Genomic DNA, 14768 nt, shown 5'->3' with positions numbered 1-14768 from the left:
CTTTCCCCTGGAACGGGAAGGGCCATCGGGAACTTTCTGCCTGACAATACCGTTCCAGACAAGGAGTATTAGCCAAGGAAACCTGACCTAAGTCATGCCAGCAAGGAAGGATGGTAACGACATGGATGTCCCAACAATGTTTGACTGGGGAGAAATGTGGCCTATTCCTAGTCCTGCTGCTAATTCAGGATGCAACTCAGCCATCCATGTACAGTCAGCATCTGAAATAGGCATTCAATGGAGATGTCTAAAAGGGGTGGGATAAAGTATTCAACATTTCTAGAAGGATCTTTTTTTTTTCTCACCTGTGGCAACAGGGGGAGTCTGAACAACTACTGCAGAGCAAAACCTCTCTTTCCTCAGCAGTCTCCTGATGGGGGAGTCAAGTGACTCCTCCCTCACTGCAAGTCTTTTGGCTCATTGGGTTTCTGTTTGCTTATCTAGTGGGATAGGAACCCCTCCGGGGGAGCACCGTGGCTGCCTCCACTAAGGTTGTAGGAAACACATTGCTGTAGAAGTGATGATGATGATGATGATAGTTGTTTGGCTGTTTTTCCTGTGAGTTTTGAGAGACCTTTGCCATCTCTGCACTAGGGTGCAAAATCCAAAGTACTCGAAAGCTGTACCAGTCCATGAAATGGACTCCCAGGAGTGCACCCCAATTGTCCTACTGCCCCAGCTCATATCTGGCTCCGTGCCTTGGCCTTCCCCCTGCAGAAGGCAAGGGAGAAGAAGTGGTTGATGCACACTCATATCCCGCCCCAGGACTGGTACAGGATGCAGCAGACATCCCTGTCCAGACTCATAAACACAGGACAGGTGGAGCCGGAGGGAGATCAGAGCTGAACAGTGCCACATGCAGCAAGGCTAGGGGCTGCTGGGAAGAAATGGGGAAACATAACTGCATTTGCTGTGTGGTTAGTCTTCAGTGAACACAGTAGGAAATTTACTACTTCAGTGGATGCTGGAGAGAGAAGCAGTTTAGAGCTGCTTAGACAAATGGCCCTTATGCTTTTGTTCTTGTGCTTGATATCGTGCAATCAGTATTTCCCAGGCTTTCAACAATGAGAAAGAACATATTAGCAAACATGGCGGTAGCACCCCAGGCCCTTACGTCGCTTCATTCCTGCAAGGCTTGCTGTACGCTGGGACCTCGGGACTCGTGTAGCTGCTCTCTCGGGTGCTGCTTCTCTCCTCATAGCCCAGGACAGATCTGATAACCAAAGAAAGGCCCATTACATCTTTAACAACTGGCACATGAATCATTGCACTAGTGAATACTATCTGCTCACCAGGCAAGGCTTGTGTCGATCTCTACCATTCGCTGTCCCACACCAGCGTTTTTCTCTAGGGACCACGTTTAGACTACAGTTGCATTTCAATGTATTTCAGCGGCATTTCAGCTCCCTTGCTGCCACTCCAGCATCACTGTAGCATTTCACTGGATTATCAGCGAATGAAAAGGTAGTGACTGAACCCCACCAAGCACACAAGCACCAAGAGGAGAAAAAAAGCTGGGGTGCTTGGCTCATATCAAAGATGGAGGAGGGATACAACGCCAACCTCTTGGTTTATTTTGCAAGCTGTGCTTTAAACCTCAGCAGAGTCGCCTTCATCCTTGGGACAAAAGCTGTGAAAAGAAGCCTCCTTCTGTGCCTGCCCATTCAGATTTCCCTTAATCCTCAGTATTACTCATATGCCCACTAAATTAACCCCACGCTTACCCTTTAAAGGAATATTCTGTGTCCTCTACATGCACAGGGGCTCTCTCAGTAGGAGGAGAAGGGACATCAGACTGCAAGCTAGACCTGTCAAAAGAAGGAAGGAATCTACAGCTTGATAGCTTGCCAAAGGTTTCAAGGGGGACTTATATGAAATAACAACACTGCACTTCATATAAGACCAGGGAACAGAAAGTAATTTTCTCAGAGAACTGATTTGCCTTCAGAAAAAACATTTTCACTATCTCTAATCAAGAAGAATAGAGGCTGTTAGTGGAACTAATGCAGCTACTTGGCCTCAATTCACACACGTCTTGGCTGGATACATGTCTTTTCTGGCCTGTCACAGGATCATGCACCTGGGACAAAGCACAGTATCAATAACTTTGGGGAAGACGTTCCTACATTACTAGCAGCAGCTCTAGGTCTTGGGTTCTACACCATTCTACTGGGAACCTTGTGATCTTCCTCATCTCAGCTGGGAGGTTTGAAGACATCATTTTCTCACCTCAAGTCCTTTGGTAAGCCAATACATGGAGTCAAGTCCCAAAATAATGGACTACAGTAAGTGAAGAAAGCAGCTTCAGTGAGATTAGTGTGTCTGGTGTCAACAGCAGCAATTCTTTCCTGATTCTGCGCCTCTGACATTGTCAGGGGAGCAAGCACGCTCTAAAAAGCATGTGGAATGAAGGCACTTTTGAGATCAATGCTAAAAGCAACGATAAAGCTGCTGTACCTGCTCCCAGGCAGCTTCTGTAGAAGGAAGTTGATATGTAACAGTGAACAGAAAGAACGCTGTTCCCACTGTTTAGCCACCTAGGGTTTTCTGGCTCCCCTTGCTTTGTTGCCCAATTTGGATTCTGCTTCTAACTCTACTCTGGACGAGTTACTTATTCTCCCCCCCACCATCTGCCCTCTGCGAGCAGCACGGTGAGTACCAGCACCAGGCCCTGACCTTGCAGGTTCAGACTTTGCATCATCCGGGTAGCGAGAGGTCTCGTACTGACGGTGCAGCTTGTCTGTAGCATCTGCAGGTCCGTCCCTGCAACCAGAGTTGGACCTGGTCAGAGAGGGAGTTTCGTGGGTCACAGAAGGAAGCTTAGCAAGTTGGAGAACAGAGCAAGAAGCAAAAATATCAAACATGAGATTTTCCTGTCTCAAACATAACATCATTTCCTCCTTCCCGCTTAGCTCGGTAAATGTCCTGCAGCAGACCTGAAGGGCAGAGACACAAATCCAACCAACTCACGCTAGTGCAAGGAAAGAAGCTGAAAGATTTCAGTCCATTTTGAGCTGGTGGATCAGGTCCACCCCTCCTTGCAAGTGCATGCAAGCGCTGCTCCCAGAACACATTTCTTAGGCCAGTACTAGGACAGGAGAAGACTCCTCTCTAAAATCAAGAAGAAAAAGTGAATTTTACACTGTTAATAGGTTTACACTTACTTTGGTGGGTAAAATCCATTGCTGGCCTCTGCACGTTCAGGATAACTGAAAAGGAGAGACACCAACTTTAGAAAGCATCTTTGGGTTGGTTTAGGTAATGTTCTACAATTATTTTCGTATGCATTTAATAAAAGAGAGAGGAGGAAATCCCTAAAACTTCCCAGAGATGGTCCTCAGTATATTTCTACAGAAAAAATGGCAAGAAACTTTGGGGAAATTCAGTGCGTATGAAGTACAAAGGAGCATTTAGTAACTCTGATCATCATCAACATATGACAGATGCCAGTGGTATGGAGTCATCTGGAAATTCAAGCCAGGACTCTTCCAAAAACAGTGGGATGTCCTACAGCCCACAGCTGCAACACAGGCCCCTCCATCTGCACGCACAGAAGGGCAGGAACGGCCCTGACATCCTCTGGCTTGTCTCAGGGGAGCTGACAAAATGGGGAACTTCAGGTGTTTAGATCCAAAACCGTATGTTTCTGTTTTCTTGTTTCCAGGCTGCGGGCAGTGAACAGCCCATGAGTGAACAGCTCTCACTGAACTTCTCCTCTTCTGCATACCACAGGAGCAATGTCTTTCCTTCCTCACTTCCACTTTCTCGGGCAGGCAGAAGCACAGCCACTGCTCTTCGCAGTTTGCAACCTTTCTTGATTTGTGAATCTCTAATTTTTTTTCCAGTGAAGGTGCAGACTCCCCAGAAAAGCTGTGAAACAGACTGCCATAGAGACTGCCACATGCTGCCATGGAACAGGCAGGAACTGAGTTGTTTTAGTCGCCTTCAGTGGATCGGTGAGAAGTACCCTCAGACTCAACTCAGAGGTTTCTGGATCAAATTAAACCAGTGTTTTCTAGAGCGGGAGGTGTGCCTCCAGCAAGGGCCACTGGCAGCGGTGAAGAGCAGCAGAGTGTGGAGCCCAGGCTAAGGAGATCCACTGGCTATCAGCTTGGTTGCGTGCCAGAAACGCTGGTGCCCACGGGAGGGGCAGGATCCTGCCAAGGACAGGTCCTGGAAGGCTGGGGGCAGGTGATTCTCATACACACAAAAGGCAAGCAGAGCCGTGATGGTGGATTTCATCTGGCCGTTTGGAGACAACCACCAGCTCAGCTACAGTGCGGTGCCTGTGGTTATGGGATCTTTAACTACTTTCCACAATACCTTAGAGTCAGGACACAGCTTTTCCTCGCCACTGAACCTTTCTGTTTGCCAGACAGTTTACAGGCTGTGCAATTTCCTTTTGTGTTTGGGGTTTGGTTTGGTTTTGCTTTTTTTAGGGGCTCTCTTGTTGCAAAAGTGAATAGGTAGGTGGAGGTTGGAGGCCTAGAGAGACATTGAGTGGGAACCTCTCTATACTGTAAAAAAAAAATAAAAATTACGTTCCAGAATTGGTTTACATTTGGGAATAAATCCAGAAAAATGCAGGAATGACCCACAAAAGTGATTGTTTTTTATATTATGGAAACAAAGGAAAAAAACTGGAACAAAATATCAAACAATTTTATTGAAGAGGGTAGTGTTTTCTTTTTTTCCCTCCTTCTTAAATAAAATATTAGAGAAACTGCTGCAGTTCTGCAAAGCACAGATTGAACTGTGTTTTTCCATCAGTAAATACCCATTCAGAGTTTCCAGACAGCTCAAGAGCAGCAGTTTATGATTTGCACAATGCTCAAGTCAATAAAGGAATTTCACACTAACTCTACCTTCCATTCGTGGAAACCACGGTTGCTCTGGGGGCCAGTTCATCGCATGGGAACGGCTCAGACTTCTCCTTCAGAGGTTTGTCACTAGAAAAAGGAAAATGCCCGTGAGATATGACCTGACAGCATTTATATTGTATCACCCTAGAACAGCCTACTAACATTTAGTTAGGAGGAGCACAAAATGGGGCTAGCTCAATATATCGGGACAGGAAGGGCCAACCTTCCGAGTACAGTGGGCCTGACTGCAGTTCATGGGTTACTTAGAGGGATGTGTTGCTCCCTGCAGTGAGGGACTGCTAACCCCTTTGCTCGGCTGAGCGTAAGTTCCCTACAACAGTTGCTCCCTCTCTGCTCATGGGCCAGAAAGGCCTTCCTACAGGTCCACCAGCCGGACCCTACACCCATCTTTCACTCCCCCAGACCTGTCAAGCTGTCCATCTGTCTCCCTCCTTCCCTGCCAATTACTCTCTCTGCAGTTTTAGGTGGCTTAAGTAATGAGGCATCCTCTAATTTCTCTGAGAGACTGCCTCACAATTAGGAGCAGCTACGTGACCCAAATGACTCCAAGCACAATGAGCGCGTTGTAATCAGGCTGTCCCCGCAATGACATACAAGGATATATTTATGGGCCTCAGTTGAATGACCATGACAATAGTCCAGCCTCTACCTTTTCTCAAGCACTCTAGACTTTGCTTCAGCCTGAGATATTGGTTTGGGAACATTTCTAGCTTTATCTTCACTGGTGGAGGTGGAGAGTGAGTTGCAATTAACTGTATATGCTACAGAAACTCATTTGGTGAATCCAAGCCTTCTACAGGTGCTTAAGCACAACAGAGCGAAAGGTGAGGCCACATGTACAACTCTGCCTACTGCAGTCTAGACACAGTCAAAAATTCAGAGCGGTAACACTCAGAACAAAAAGAGCCCTGCTAATATGGGGTATATTTTAAAAATCTGAAATGCTCCCGTGTACAGTCCAGAGGATAAAGACTACTGGACATAAGCGTACAAAGAGGGAGTGATCTCTCTCAGGAGGGCCAGAAGCTTCCCTGCCCTGAACTGCAAGTTCCCTGTCTCCCCTGTGCAGCTACACAGTGTCAGAGCTCTGCCTCTTAACGTGTCCAGCACCTGTACCCATGCCTTTAGGTTCACAATCAGTTCCTTCTTTCTTAGGTTTTCCTCCATAAAAGAGAGCTTTTTACACTTTCCCATTGTTCAGCCACCCCTTCAGACTTTCTACAGGGTGCAGAGGACCAGAACCAATGTTAGCAGGAGCCACCAGCAACTGAAGTTCAACACATCCCTTGTAGGTGGAAGAAGCTCCCCAGGGAACGGCAGTGGGAGGGCAATTGGAGCGGTGTAATTAAAAAAAAAAAAAAAAAAAAGAAATGCATGAAGTAGACTCTTTAGGGACTGAGCCAGAGAGGAGAATCCTTGAGGGAGGTGAAGGAAGAGTAGAGAAAACTGACAAGTTGCAGCCTAGCCAGCAGATGATGCTCTTGGAGTGCAGCCCAGGACCATAACTGGAAAGATCCCATCTGTTTGAGACCACTAGCAGGTATATACTATTTCTGAGTAAAAAGCAGGGTTACGCCTTATGTTCCGCAGCACGGATCAGCCTTTCTTAACTTCCTACCCGTTCCCATGCTGTGACACAGTTTCAGATGAGGATTTCCCATTAGGGGCCCGTCTGTTTTCACCATTTCTGCAAGCAAAACAGCAAGAATGGTTAGGTAGGGAGATGAGGGGTCACAACGTGAGGTGTAGGAACTGTACGGCAAAGTGCTTGTTGGAAGTGTGCTACGTACAGTGCAGGGATTGGATTAAAATTAAAGCCTGATCAGTTTAGGTCTGCAGTTTTTGGGCTCATATTCTCATCAGAAAGAACTGAGTAATGTTCAAGCTGTGGGAGGTCCACGGCTTCCATCTGGGTGTATTTCTTCCCAGATTGCTAATGCTTTTGTAAAGTGCTGCTTTCTTAGATTCCCTATGCTATAGCATTCATTGTTCCATAACAATCCAGTCCAGAACAATCATGTATCTGGGAAAATACCACCAAGCAGAGCCAAACTCTCCACTGCAGCATGCCCCTTGCTATCCTTAGTGGAGCTTTAGGATGATGCAGGGCCAACAGACCTACCTGATTTCAGTAGAATTGGAGATTGTCTCTGAAGTTTCACTCAAGGACGTGGTTGTTTGGCTCTTACTGCCTGTTTCAGGGCTGCAAGAGAAGGCAAAGAAAAAAGCTGTCATTCCTGAACAAACCAGCTCCCCACTGCAGTTGGCCAAAATTTTCCTGCATTGAAGTGTTCCTTTCTGTGAATAAATAAAATGGAAAGCAAACATCACTGTTTTCAATACATTGACTTACAACGTTGTCTTTTCAGAAGCAATTTTTAAATTAAAAACACTGATATTGCCAGGAATATCTACCTTCTGCCAATGATACACAAAGAACAAAAATAACAGAACAAGGTCAGTAACCAAAGCGCTGTTTGCAGTGCTGTGGAAAACCATCTCAACGTTTTTTATACTACAGTCATGAATTCAATCAGACAGACAAAGTTGAAAGCAACTGAAAATTATTCCCCTACACATATTTGGCAAGAAAGAGTTCAGCATGTTTGGGTTTTTTCCTTTCAGGTTTTGTGCACTTCTATCAGGATGTTATCAGATCCTTGCAGGACATAACATGGATTTCAGACATCAAACCTTTTTAAAACAGCTGCCTGCATCTAAGAAAAGTCTCCCATGTACACGGCTGACAAATTTGCTTCATTTCACCTCCCAGAGGGGTGCCCACAGAAGTCTCTGACCTACGTGTGGGCTGATACAGCCACAAAAGATGTCCAAGACATCCTGGCTGTGCTATAAAACTTACCTGGAGGGAGACGCTGCTGTTGTCTTTGGCTCATTCAAGGAAGACCCAGCGGTGGTTTTTCTTAGCCCATTAGTACTGACAAAAAAAAAAAAAAAAGGTAACAAAGCATTAAAGACAGAAGATTTTTTTTAGGTGCCTTCTCCTGTGGGGGGACACATCCTGCTTTCTGGCCCACAGCTCTTGTGTCTGCTTCCTGGGCAGTGAGGCCAAACCCTGCTGTGCAAGGACTCACACACGCAGTTGTCCCTATGCACTGTTGCACTGATGTGACTACTATCTGCCTTTCTGCTGAGAGACTCGGTCTTTAGAAACAGGCTTTTCCTATTTAACACAGCTGGAGCTGTTTCTATCCCCAGTGCTTGAGTTTGCACTAAAAACCAGCTTCCCCAAATGTGTAGATTAAAGCTCAGTGCATTCACAAAATTGATTTCACTATCTGCACGTGTGTAATATGCGAGGAAGGGAAGGTAACTGCTTCCCAGCCTTGCCTCAAACCTGCACCACAATGGCACAAAATTGCTACCAAAATTCATGAGGCAGCTCCTTCATCCTGAAAATAAAGCATTTCAGGCTGAAAGACCTCATTTATTGGACTCCCTGCTGGGCCCACTAAGGACCAGAGTGGCAGAGAAGCTAATAATGCTGCTGCCTGGCATCAAGACACCCCTCAGAGCAGGAAGAGAGAGCTGAATCCCAAATTAAATGAATCTGCTTGAAAACAGAGAAGGACTCTCCCTCCTAGGGCAAATATTCCCATTTCAGCCAAACATTTCTGCATACTGGTCTCACTCAGCCCCACACCACGTGCCAGCTGTTCCTGACCAGTGTGGACTAGGGGAGGTTGTCACTGCTGCCCTTTTACACCAGAGACAGCCTGTCCCCAGGTCTCACATACCATGGCAAGAACGCTCTGGCCTGTCTGCCACGGCTCCGTATGGCTCTGCATATACTTGGGCTTCACAGTAGCCTGTGAAAGGGGCTGGGGGCTTGAAATGAGGCTAACTTTTCCCATCAAAGCAAAGATCAAATTAAAGATAATGAACCTCTCAAGCCTCTCCGGTCACACCTATCTGTTGCTATCGTGGTAGAATAATTAAACCTAAAGTCTAACAAAAGCAGAGAGCTGGCTCAGGGGACTGGAAATAATGAGATATTGAGTACTTCATGTCTAGGTGATGGGGTCAGTTCACGCAGCCAAGTTTGCTAGTAAAAGAAAATCATTACTATCTGATGGCTGCTTGATGGGTAGGTGAGCTCATCTAAATCTGCTCTGACTCCTCCTGTGAGTTGTCTTTCCAGAAGTGCTGCCAGGCTCATTCCTGTGGCTTATGAGCACCTTGTGAAGACAGGACTGACTGGGCTGCGGAGTGTGATCAGGAGAGGGGCTCAGTGGCAGGTTTTCACCATACAACTCACATTAGAGTTGGCCTGTAGTTAAAAGCAGTTTGTCACCCTCCAGGGCTGTCAGTTGGGTACTTTATGACACTCTGGCCCTGTCCCCATGCCTGCCCATTTGTTTCACCAAGTTAGCTGACCTCATTTTTCATTTTGGATCTTTCCCTTTTTGCAAGAAAGGGGTAATCAGGATTTTCTGAGAAGTATCTTTTGAAAAACCGTCATCTCTAGTTGTGTTCAGATAGCTGCTACCTTGCACATAAATGCAGTTATCTGCAAAGGTGGCAAATCAGTGTGCCCTAAAATCAAAGACAGTCAACACACTACTCCAGGATGAGGTAAATACCTGTTGTCATCTGGTGTAAACCTGCATGAACCAGACACAGTTGGACTCCTCCTCTGCTGTCCTTCCTCTTCTTCTATCTCAATTCTTTCAAAAGGCAAAAAGAGAGACAAATATCACACTGTTTCCTATTCCCCACTGCTAGCTAATTCAGGCAGTTTATTCTCGTTTTCCCTTAAGCTATGTTTTCCCTCTGTTTCCCCTAGAGGCAGATTTTTCCTGCTCCTCATGCTCCCTGTACTCTGCTACTGGTGAGCATCTCAACTGGCTGAATGAAGTGAGATCTTCAGCCCAAATCAGTGGCATTCTGCTATCACAGTCGCTTTACAAATAGCATCAGCTGAATGCTTAAATTCCAGAGAGCGCCCTAGGCATCATTTCCCTATCATACCGACTGCTTTGGAAGTTAAATGCCTGAAGCCTGAAGAGTATTCACCCTGCTGGTTGGAACCAGCCTTCCCTTGGAAGAAGAAAGGCAGTGAACGAGTCTCTCCTTGTTTCAGGTTGCCCATAACCCAAAGGATCATCATCAGTCGTGTATTCTCGGTGTTTACAACACTGTGGGCCCTCAAAAGCCAGCGTGATTCAACCCAGAGCATCCTTTTTAAGGGAAGTGTCTCTTCTCTGCTTTGAAACACCTGGGGATCTCCTATCTCAGCACTTAAGAGCAGCCCCGGTACAGTACACAGACGCACCACCTCAGCAGTACTTCCAGAGGGTCAGTGACCTACCTCTTGGCGAACAAGGGTGGAAATTCTTGTGTTGGGCTGCTGTAAAGGAAGCATAAAGGCAACAGTTAGAAGTTTGGAGGTAGAGACACACCTTGGGCAGGGGCAGCTCCCACAGAGTCTCTGACCCATAATTGACCCATATGGTGCAAAGCATTAAGGGGTCATGTAACACCATTTGGGCTGAGCTGACAGCGACTGGGTGTGTTAAACCTGTACAAATTACAGAGCAGAGAAAATAAAAATAGGAAGAGCAGCTAGTTATAACATGTGAAGTAAAGAACCTTCCCCAAAGGCTCTTTTTAATTTTATACGTTCCTGACAGCTGTTTTTCTTCCTGCATACAAACCTGCCTCCCTCCATACCACACGATATTCAGTGCACCAGAGGAACTAGCAGCCAGTGCAGACACCCTCAACGTCCTTACAAATCCTGTCCAAGCATTTCTCTCATTCTGGGCACAGTTGAGTGCTGCTGGTGCATCCCCTCCCTGCTTCCTCCTGCACTAGCAACCTCCTGGTGCCTCATTGTGTCACCCTGAGTTATGTCAAGAGGAAAAGGATTTATAGTGAAAGCAAGCTGCAAAAAAAGTCACTATCATGGCTGCTGGGAGATCACAGACCTTGGAAATCTGCCTTTTTTTCCCCTCCCAGGAAAGAGATGGACAACAGAGCCTTGAACACCAGTAGCTCCCACACATCCTTCACATTCCTGTTACACATCCACACATTCCTGTTAGGTTCTTTTTCCCCACAGAGCTATTCTGAGGCTGCAACTAATATCAGGATCTTGTAAGTCTAGCTATTGTTCAAACACAATGTAAAGGCAAACTGTCACAAAAAGCTGATCCATATTAGATGCAGTTTATATTTGTTCTGATTTTCCCCTTACATGCAACAAAACTGGAGAGAGCAGTATTAAGAACTGAGTCTGAAAATTGAAGTCTTGATTGTGGGCCCCAGGGAATTAGGGACTTTCATGGTTTTTCTCTTCCTGAAATTTCATCCCTCTCAGTAAGGAAGACTTCCCAAGACTCCTGGAGGATTTCCCCAATTCTGCAGAAACCTGCAGACATCCTTGGCACTTCTAAAGAGACGGCAGCTACGTCTTCTCCACTCATTGCAAAGGTGCCCATTGCCTTCAGAGAGTCTTGGGTCAGGCCACCGTCCCTGTGAGACCACCTTCAACAGCCTCTTCCCTGCCTCCTGCCCCACACTTGCACACTGAAGACTCACCCGTTGCTTTTCTTGGCCGCCGAGAGGACGTAAGCACGTTCTCTGCTGGCAGTGCATCTCAGGACACTGTTGGCTGCCTCTGTCCTGGAAGGGAGGGAAGGGCTCACATTCTGCTCATGCCGTTAGTGGCTGCTGGGTGTAGCCTTGAAGAGGCAGTAGGTGAACAACCCAGTGGAGGCTTGTGCTAACCCTGACAGAGCTCCCATGCTCTGGGGAGCAGAAATCCAGCCAGAGCTAAGAGGAGTAACAATGTCTTATCTTTTTCTTTAGTATCATTCATGCTGGGCCACAGCACTTTCACATGGATATAAAGCATCAGGCAAAAAAACCCAAACCAACTTCCTCTTCCAGGAGGGCAGAGGGAGTTCCCCTTCTCAAGACCTGGACTGTTGCAATACTGCATACCGCGGGACAAAAAAAGGGGATACAGGCTTTGTGGCTGGCATGCTACATGGACTGCATGTGTCTATACAGACATCAGTACCACCAGATGTACCAAGGGAGAAGTGCAGATCTCTGAAAGGACTTTTATTAGTTCATCCCCAGTGGGCAAATTACCAAGTTTTCATTTGTAAAAGTCTTGTATCTGAGGAAAAGTATCTTCAGAAACTCGACTGAAAGCAACAAGAACACTGGCTGCATCCGATGCAGATCTACCACACAGACAAGACGCATTCTACTCCGTCTGGATCTGGACTTAGATGCAAGTCCCCAAGTGGTCCAGACTCAAAGGCGCGCACGTAGGCTGTGGGAGGTGGGCTCCTCCCTTTACTGCCAGGCTATTTGTGCGTCTCTATCTTTTCACATAGACACTACGCAGCTGATGGATTCCAAAAGCCACTTCCAGCTGCCAAATTAATTGGGGTATGCTGTCAGGTTGAATCATGTCAGGCTTTTAATTATATTTAGTTGGGAGCGCAGTCGCCTGTGGGCATAGATGCGCTCTGTGTGGAAATATCTGCTTATTATTATTTTATTGCAATCAGCCCTAATGGCTCAGCTGTAATCATCATCGAGCTGACCCTCCCAGTAATGAACAGTTAAACTGAAGGAAGTCCACTTGTCACTGCCCCTGCAAGAAAAAGGTGGTTACCTGGAGGCCATACCTCTTTTTACGCTCATCTGGAGTAAAAGGCACATCCTTCTCATCCAAGTCCACTGATTTTTGCTTGATATTATATGGAGCTCTGAAATAGAAAGGGAAGGGGAGAGCCAGGGTAAGGGAACTGCCTCTGTAGGCTGTTGCAGAGGCAGCACAAGCAAAACCCAAGGGCATGTGGAAGTGGGTTCAGACCCTAGAAGTGTTGCAGACAAGTGTGGAAGACACTTGCATTTTTCATGCACATCGGGGTACACATGTCCCCATAGGATTCTCTTTTCTTAGTATAGGGGTTACAGGGGGGTTGGACTAGATGACCTTTAAAGGTCCCTTCCAACCCAAACTATTCTATGATTCTTAGAGGCTGGTTCATAATAAATGTTCAGCTGCATTTCAGATTAGAGCCACAGTCTTTGACATGAAAAGCTGTGTAGGAAATGTCAGCAATGCTGTTCTGCCACAAGCCCCCTCCTTTCTCCTGGTTTCAGAAAGGCCAGCCATGCTGCAAACCAAGTCCCCAGGCTGCATCCTCCAGTTTCTGCCTTAATTACTACCAACTGATAAAATTCACTCCATACAAAGGCCATTACCAGTTCAAGGAACGCCTTATGGCTCACACAGGCCTGGAGGTAGCACCGGGAACTGCTTCAGTTTCTACTGAAAGCTCTGCAGTGCTCAGCTGATGAAGCCATGCCTGGCCATCCATGTGGAGGTGGCTTCATCACTGAGGCTCGGGTGCTGCTGAGCCTGTGCACGGACAGAAAGTGCTGCTCCCCGTTGCACACTCACAGTTTCTTGTAATCCTCAGTGGTCATCCTGTAGCCAGAGGAAGAACGGCACAGGCTGTGTCCCTTCGCGGCAGTGCTGCAGATGGCACAAATCACGTCTGTTAACATGACCCTCCCGAGCTCTCACCCTTCACCACCCTGTTCCCCGGGTGAGCTCATGCTCCACATGATGGGGGAAAATAGGGTGATCCCAAAGATCCACTCTCTGAATTCAAGGAATGTTATTTAATTGAAGGGCAGCATTTGCCTTCTTTTCACAGCCTTGGACTAGGATTTGAGGTCTACTTTGCTTCTCCAGGGCCACTGTGAGTTGTCAGAGTCAGTACGGGCATACCCTTCTGTGGGATGGTGCTACTCCATCCCAGGATCAGCCAGTCAGAAGGAAGACGACACCTTGTGGCATCATCCTTCTCCCCAGATGAATCAGAACAGGGGGAAAAATGGAGTTTCAAAGGTTTCACTTGAGGTGCAACAAAGCATCTGCTTAGATCGGAGCCATGCTTAGATCTCACTTACTAGAATGAAATGTAAGTGCCTCTCACAAGACAGGTTTCAAAAAAAAAAAACAAACCACCCCAAAAACCAAAAAACCACACATTAAAAACATCAAAATGGAGTGTTACAGCTTTGCAAGGATTCCTTGTGATTTGTCCCCCACGCAAAACTATTTGCCAAATTAAACCCAAACCTGTGAGTACTTTCACAGCCAACTGCCCTCCCATGCTCTGGCGAGGAAAATACGGAGTTTGATACCTTGTCTTTTTCCCACGTCTGCTGAATGGAGCTGTTAAATGAACAGCCACATCTTCCAGCATTTAGTAGGGATTTAGCGGAGCTCAGTGGAAGCCCACAAGCCCTTTATTTATCCAAGTAAAAGGATGACTAGAAATATACACAATATTTAAAAGCTCATTTTCATGAAGAAGAGGAAGACACACACATACCTTTTTTGTGCTTCATCAGAAGATGAGGAATCTGGCACAGAAGAGGTCTTATCGATGGTTCTTGTGAACACCCCTCTGGGGAGAAAAGAGACACGTTTTATTTTTTGCAGGACAGAGTCTGGAACTAAAATTAAGAGACCTGCAGCTATTCTTTGGCCTAACAGTGTCTGTGTGTCCTGTTGGGAGGAAGGTGCTGGCTCAGGACACCGAGAATTAGAAGGTCCTTCTTTGGGAGAGTCATCCCAAGAAAAGTCCCATCTTCCTACTTCCTGGCCTTAGACAACACGGTAAAATCAGCTCGCACACAGGCTTGGGTATGGTATCACAGGGCTTGCCAACCTGTTTGGGATTACGGTGGCATCAGAGTCTCCGTGGGAAACAGCCCACGCGTCAGAGGAAGCTGAAGCACACAAGCCCCATCACTGGTGCTGTGCTGATCACAAGGATGGTGGAACATTTTCATACCACGATAATCCTTCCGTGTGTGATC

At 46.6% G+C, this 14768-nt stretch overlaps 1 protein-coding gene across 1 annotated transcript in view; it reads right to left on the bottom strand.

Moving 5' to 3' along the window:
• Positions 1 to 13361, bottom strand: part of ZNF185 (zinc finger protein 185 (LIM domain)) — a 27751-nt gene extending 14390 nt beyond the window's left edge. The window contains exons 1-13 of the mRNA XM_009334687.1: positions 13336 to 13361; positions 12554 to 12634; positions 11448 to 11531; positions 10216 to 10254; positions 9488 to 9571; positions 7747 to 7821; positions 7006 to 7086; positions 6502 to 6570; positions 4866 to 4949; positions 3165 to 3209; positions 2638 to 2781; positions 1725 to 1814; positions 1115 to 1213 (exon numbers count right to left, since the gene is read on the bottom strand). Of these exons, the coding sequence (XP_009332962.1) occupies positions 1115 to 1213; positions 1725 to 1814; positions 2638 to 2781; positions 3165 to 3209; positions 4866 to 4949; positions 6502 to 6570; positions 7006 to 7086; positions 7747 to 7821; positions 9488 to 9571; positions 10216 to 10254; positions 11448 to 11531; positions 12554 to 12634; positions 13336 to 13361 (1001 nt within the window). The remainder of the gene's footprint in view (positions 1 to 1114; positions 1214 to 1724; positions 1815 to 2637; positions 2782 to 3164; positions 3210 to 4865; positions 4950 to 6501; positions 6571 to 7005; positions 7087 to 7746; positions 7822 to 9487; positions 9572 to 10215; positions 10255 to 11447; positions 11532 to 12553; positions 12635 to 13335) is intronic.
• Positions 13362 to 14768: the final 1407 nt, after the last annotated feature.

Source organism: Pygoscelis adeliae, unplaced genomic scaffold (assembly GCF_000699105.1).
Source record: "Pygoscelis adeliae isolate BGI_AS28 unplaced genomic scaffold, ASM69910v1 Scaffold412, whole genome shotgun sequence".
NCBI classification, from domain to species: domain Eukaryota; kingdom Metazoa; phylum Chordata; class Aves; order Sphenisciformes; family Spheniscidae; genus Pygoscelis; species Pygoscelis adeliae.
The sequence above is the reverse complement of the archived record's forward strand: the minus strand, read 5'-3'. Positions and strand labels throughout refer to the sequence as shown.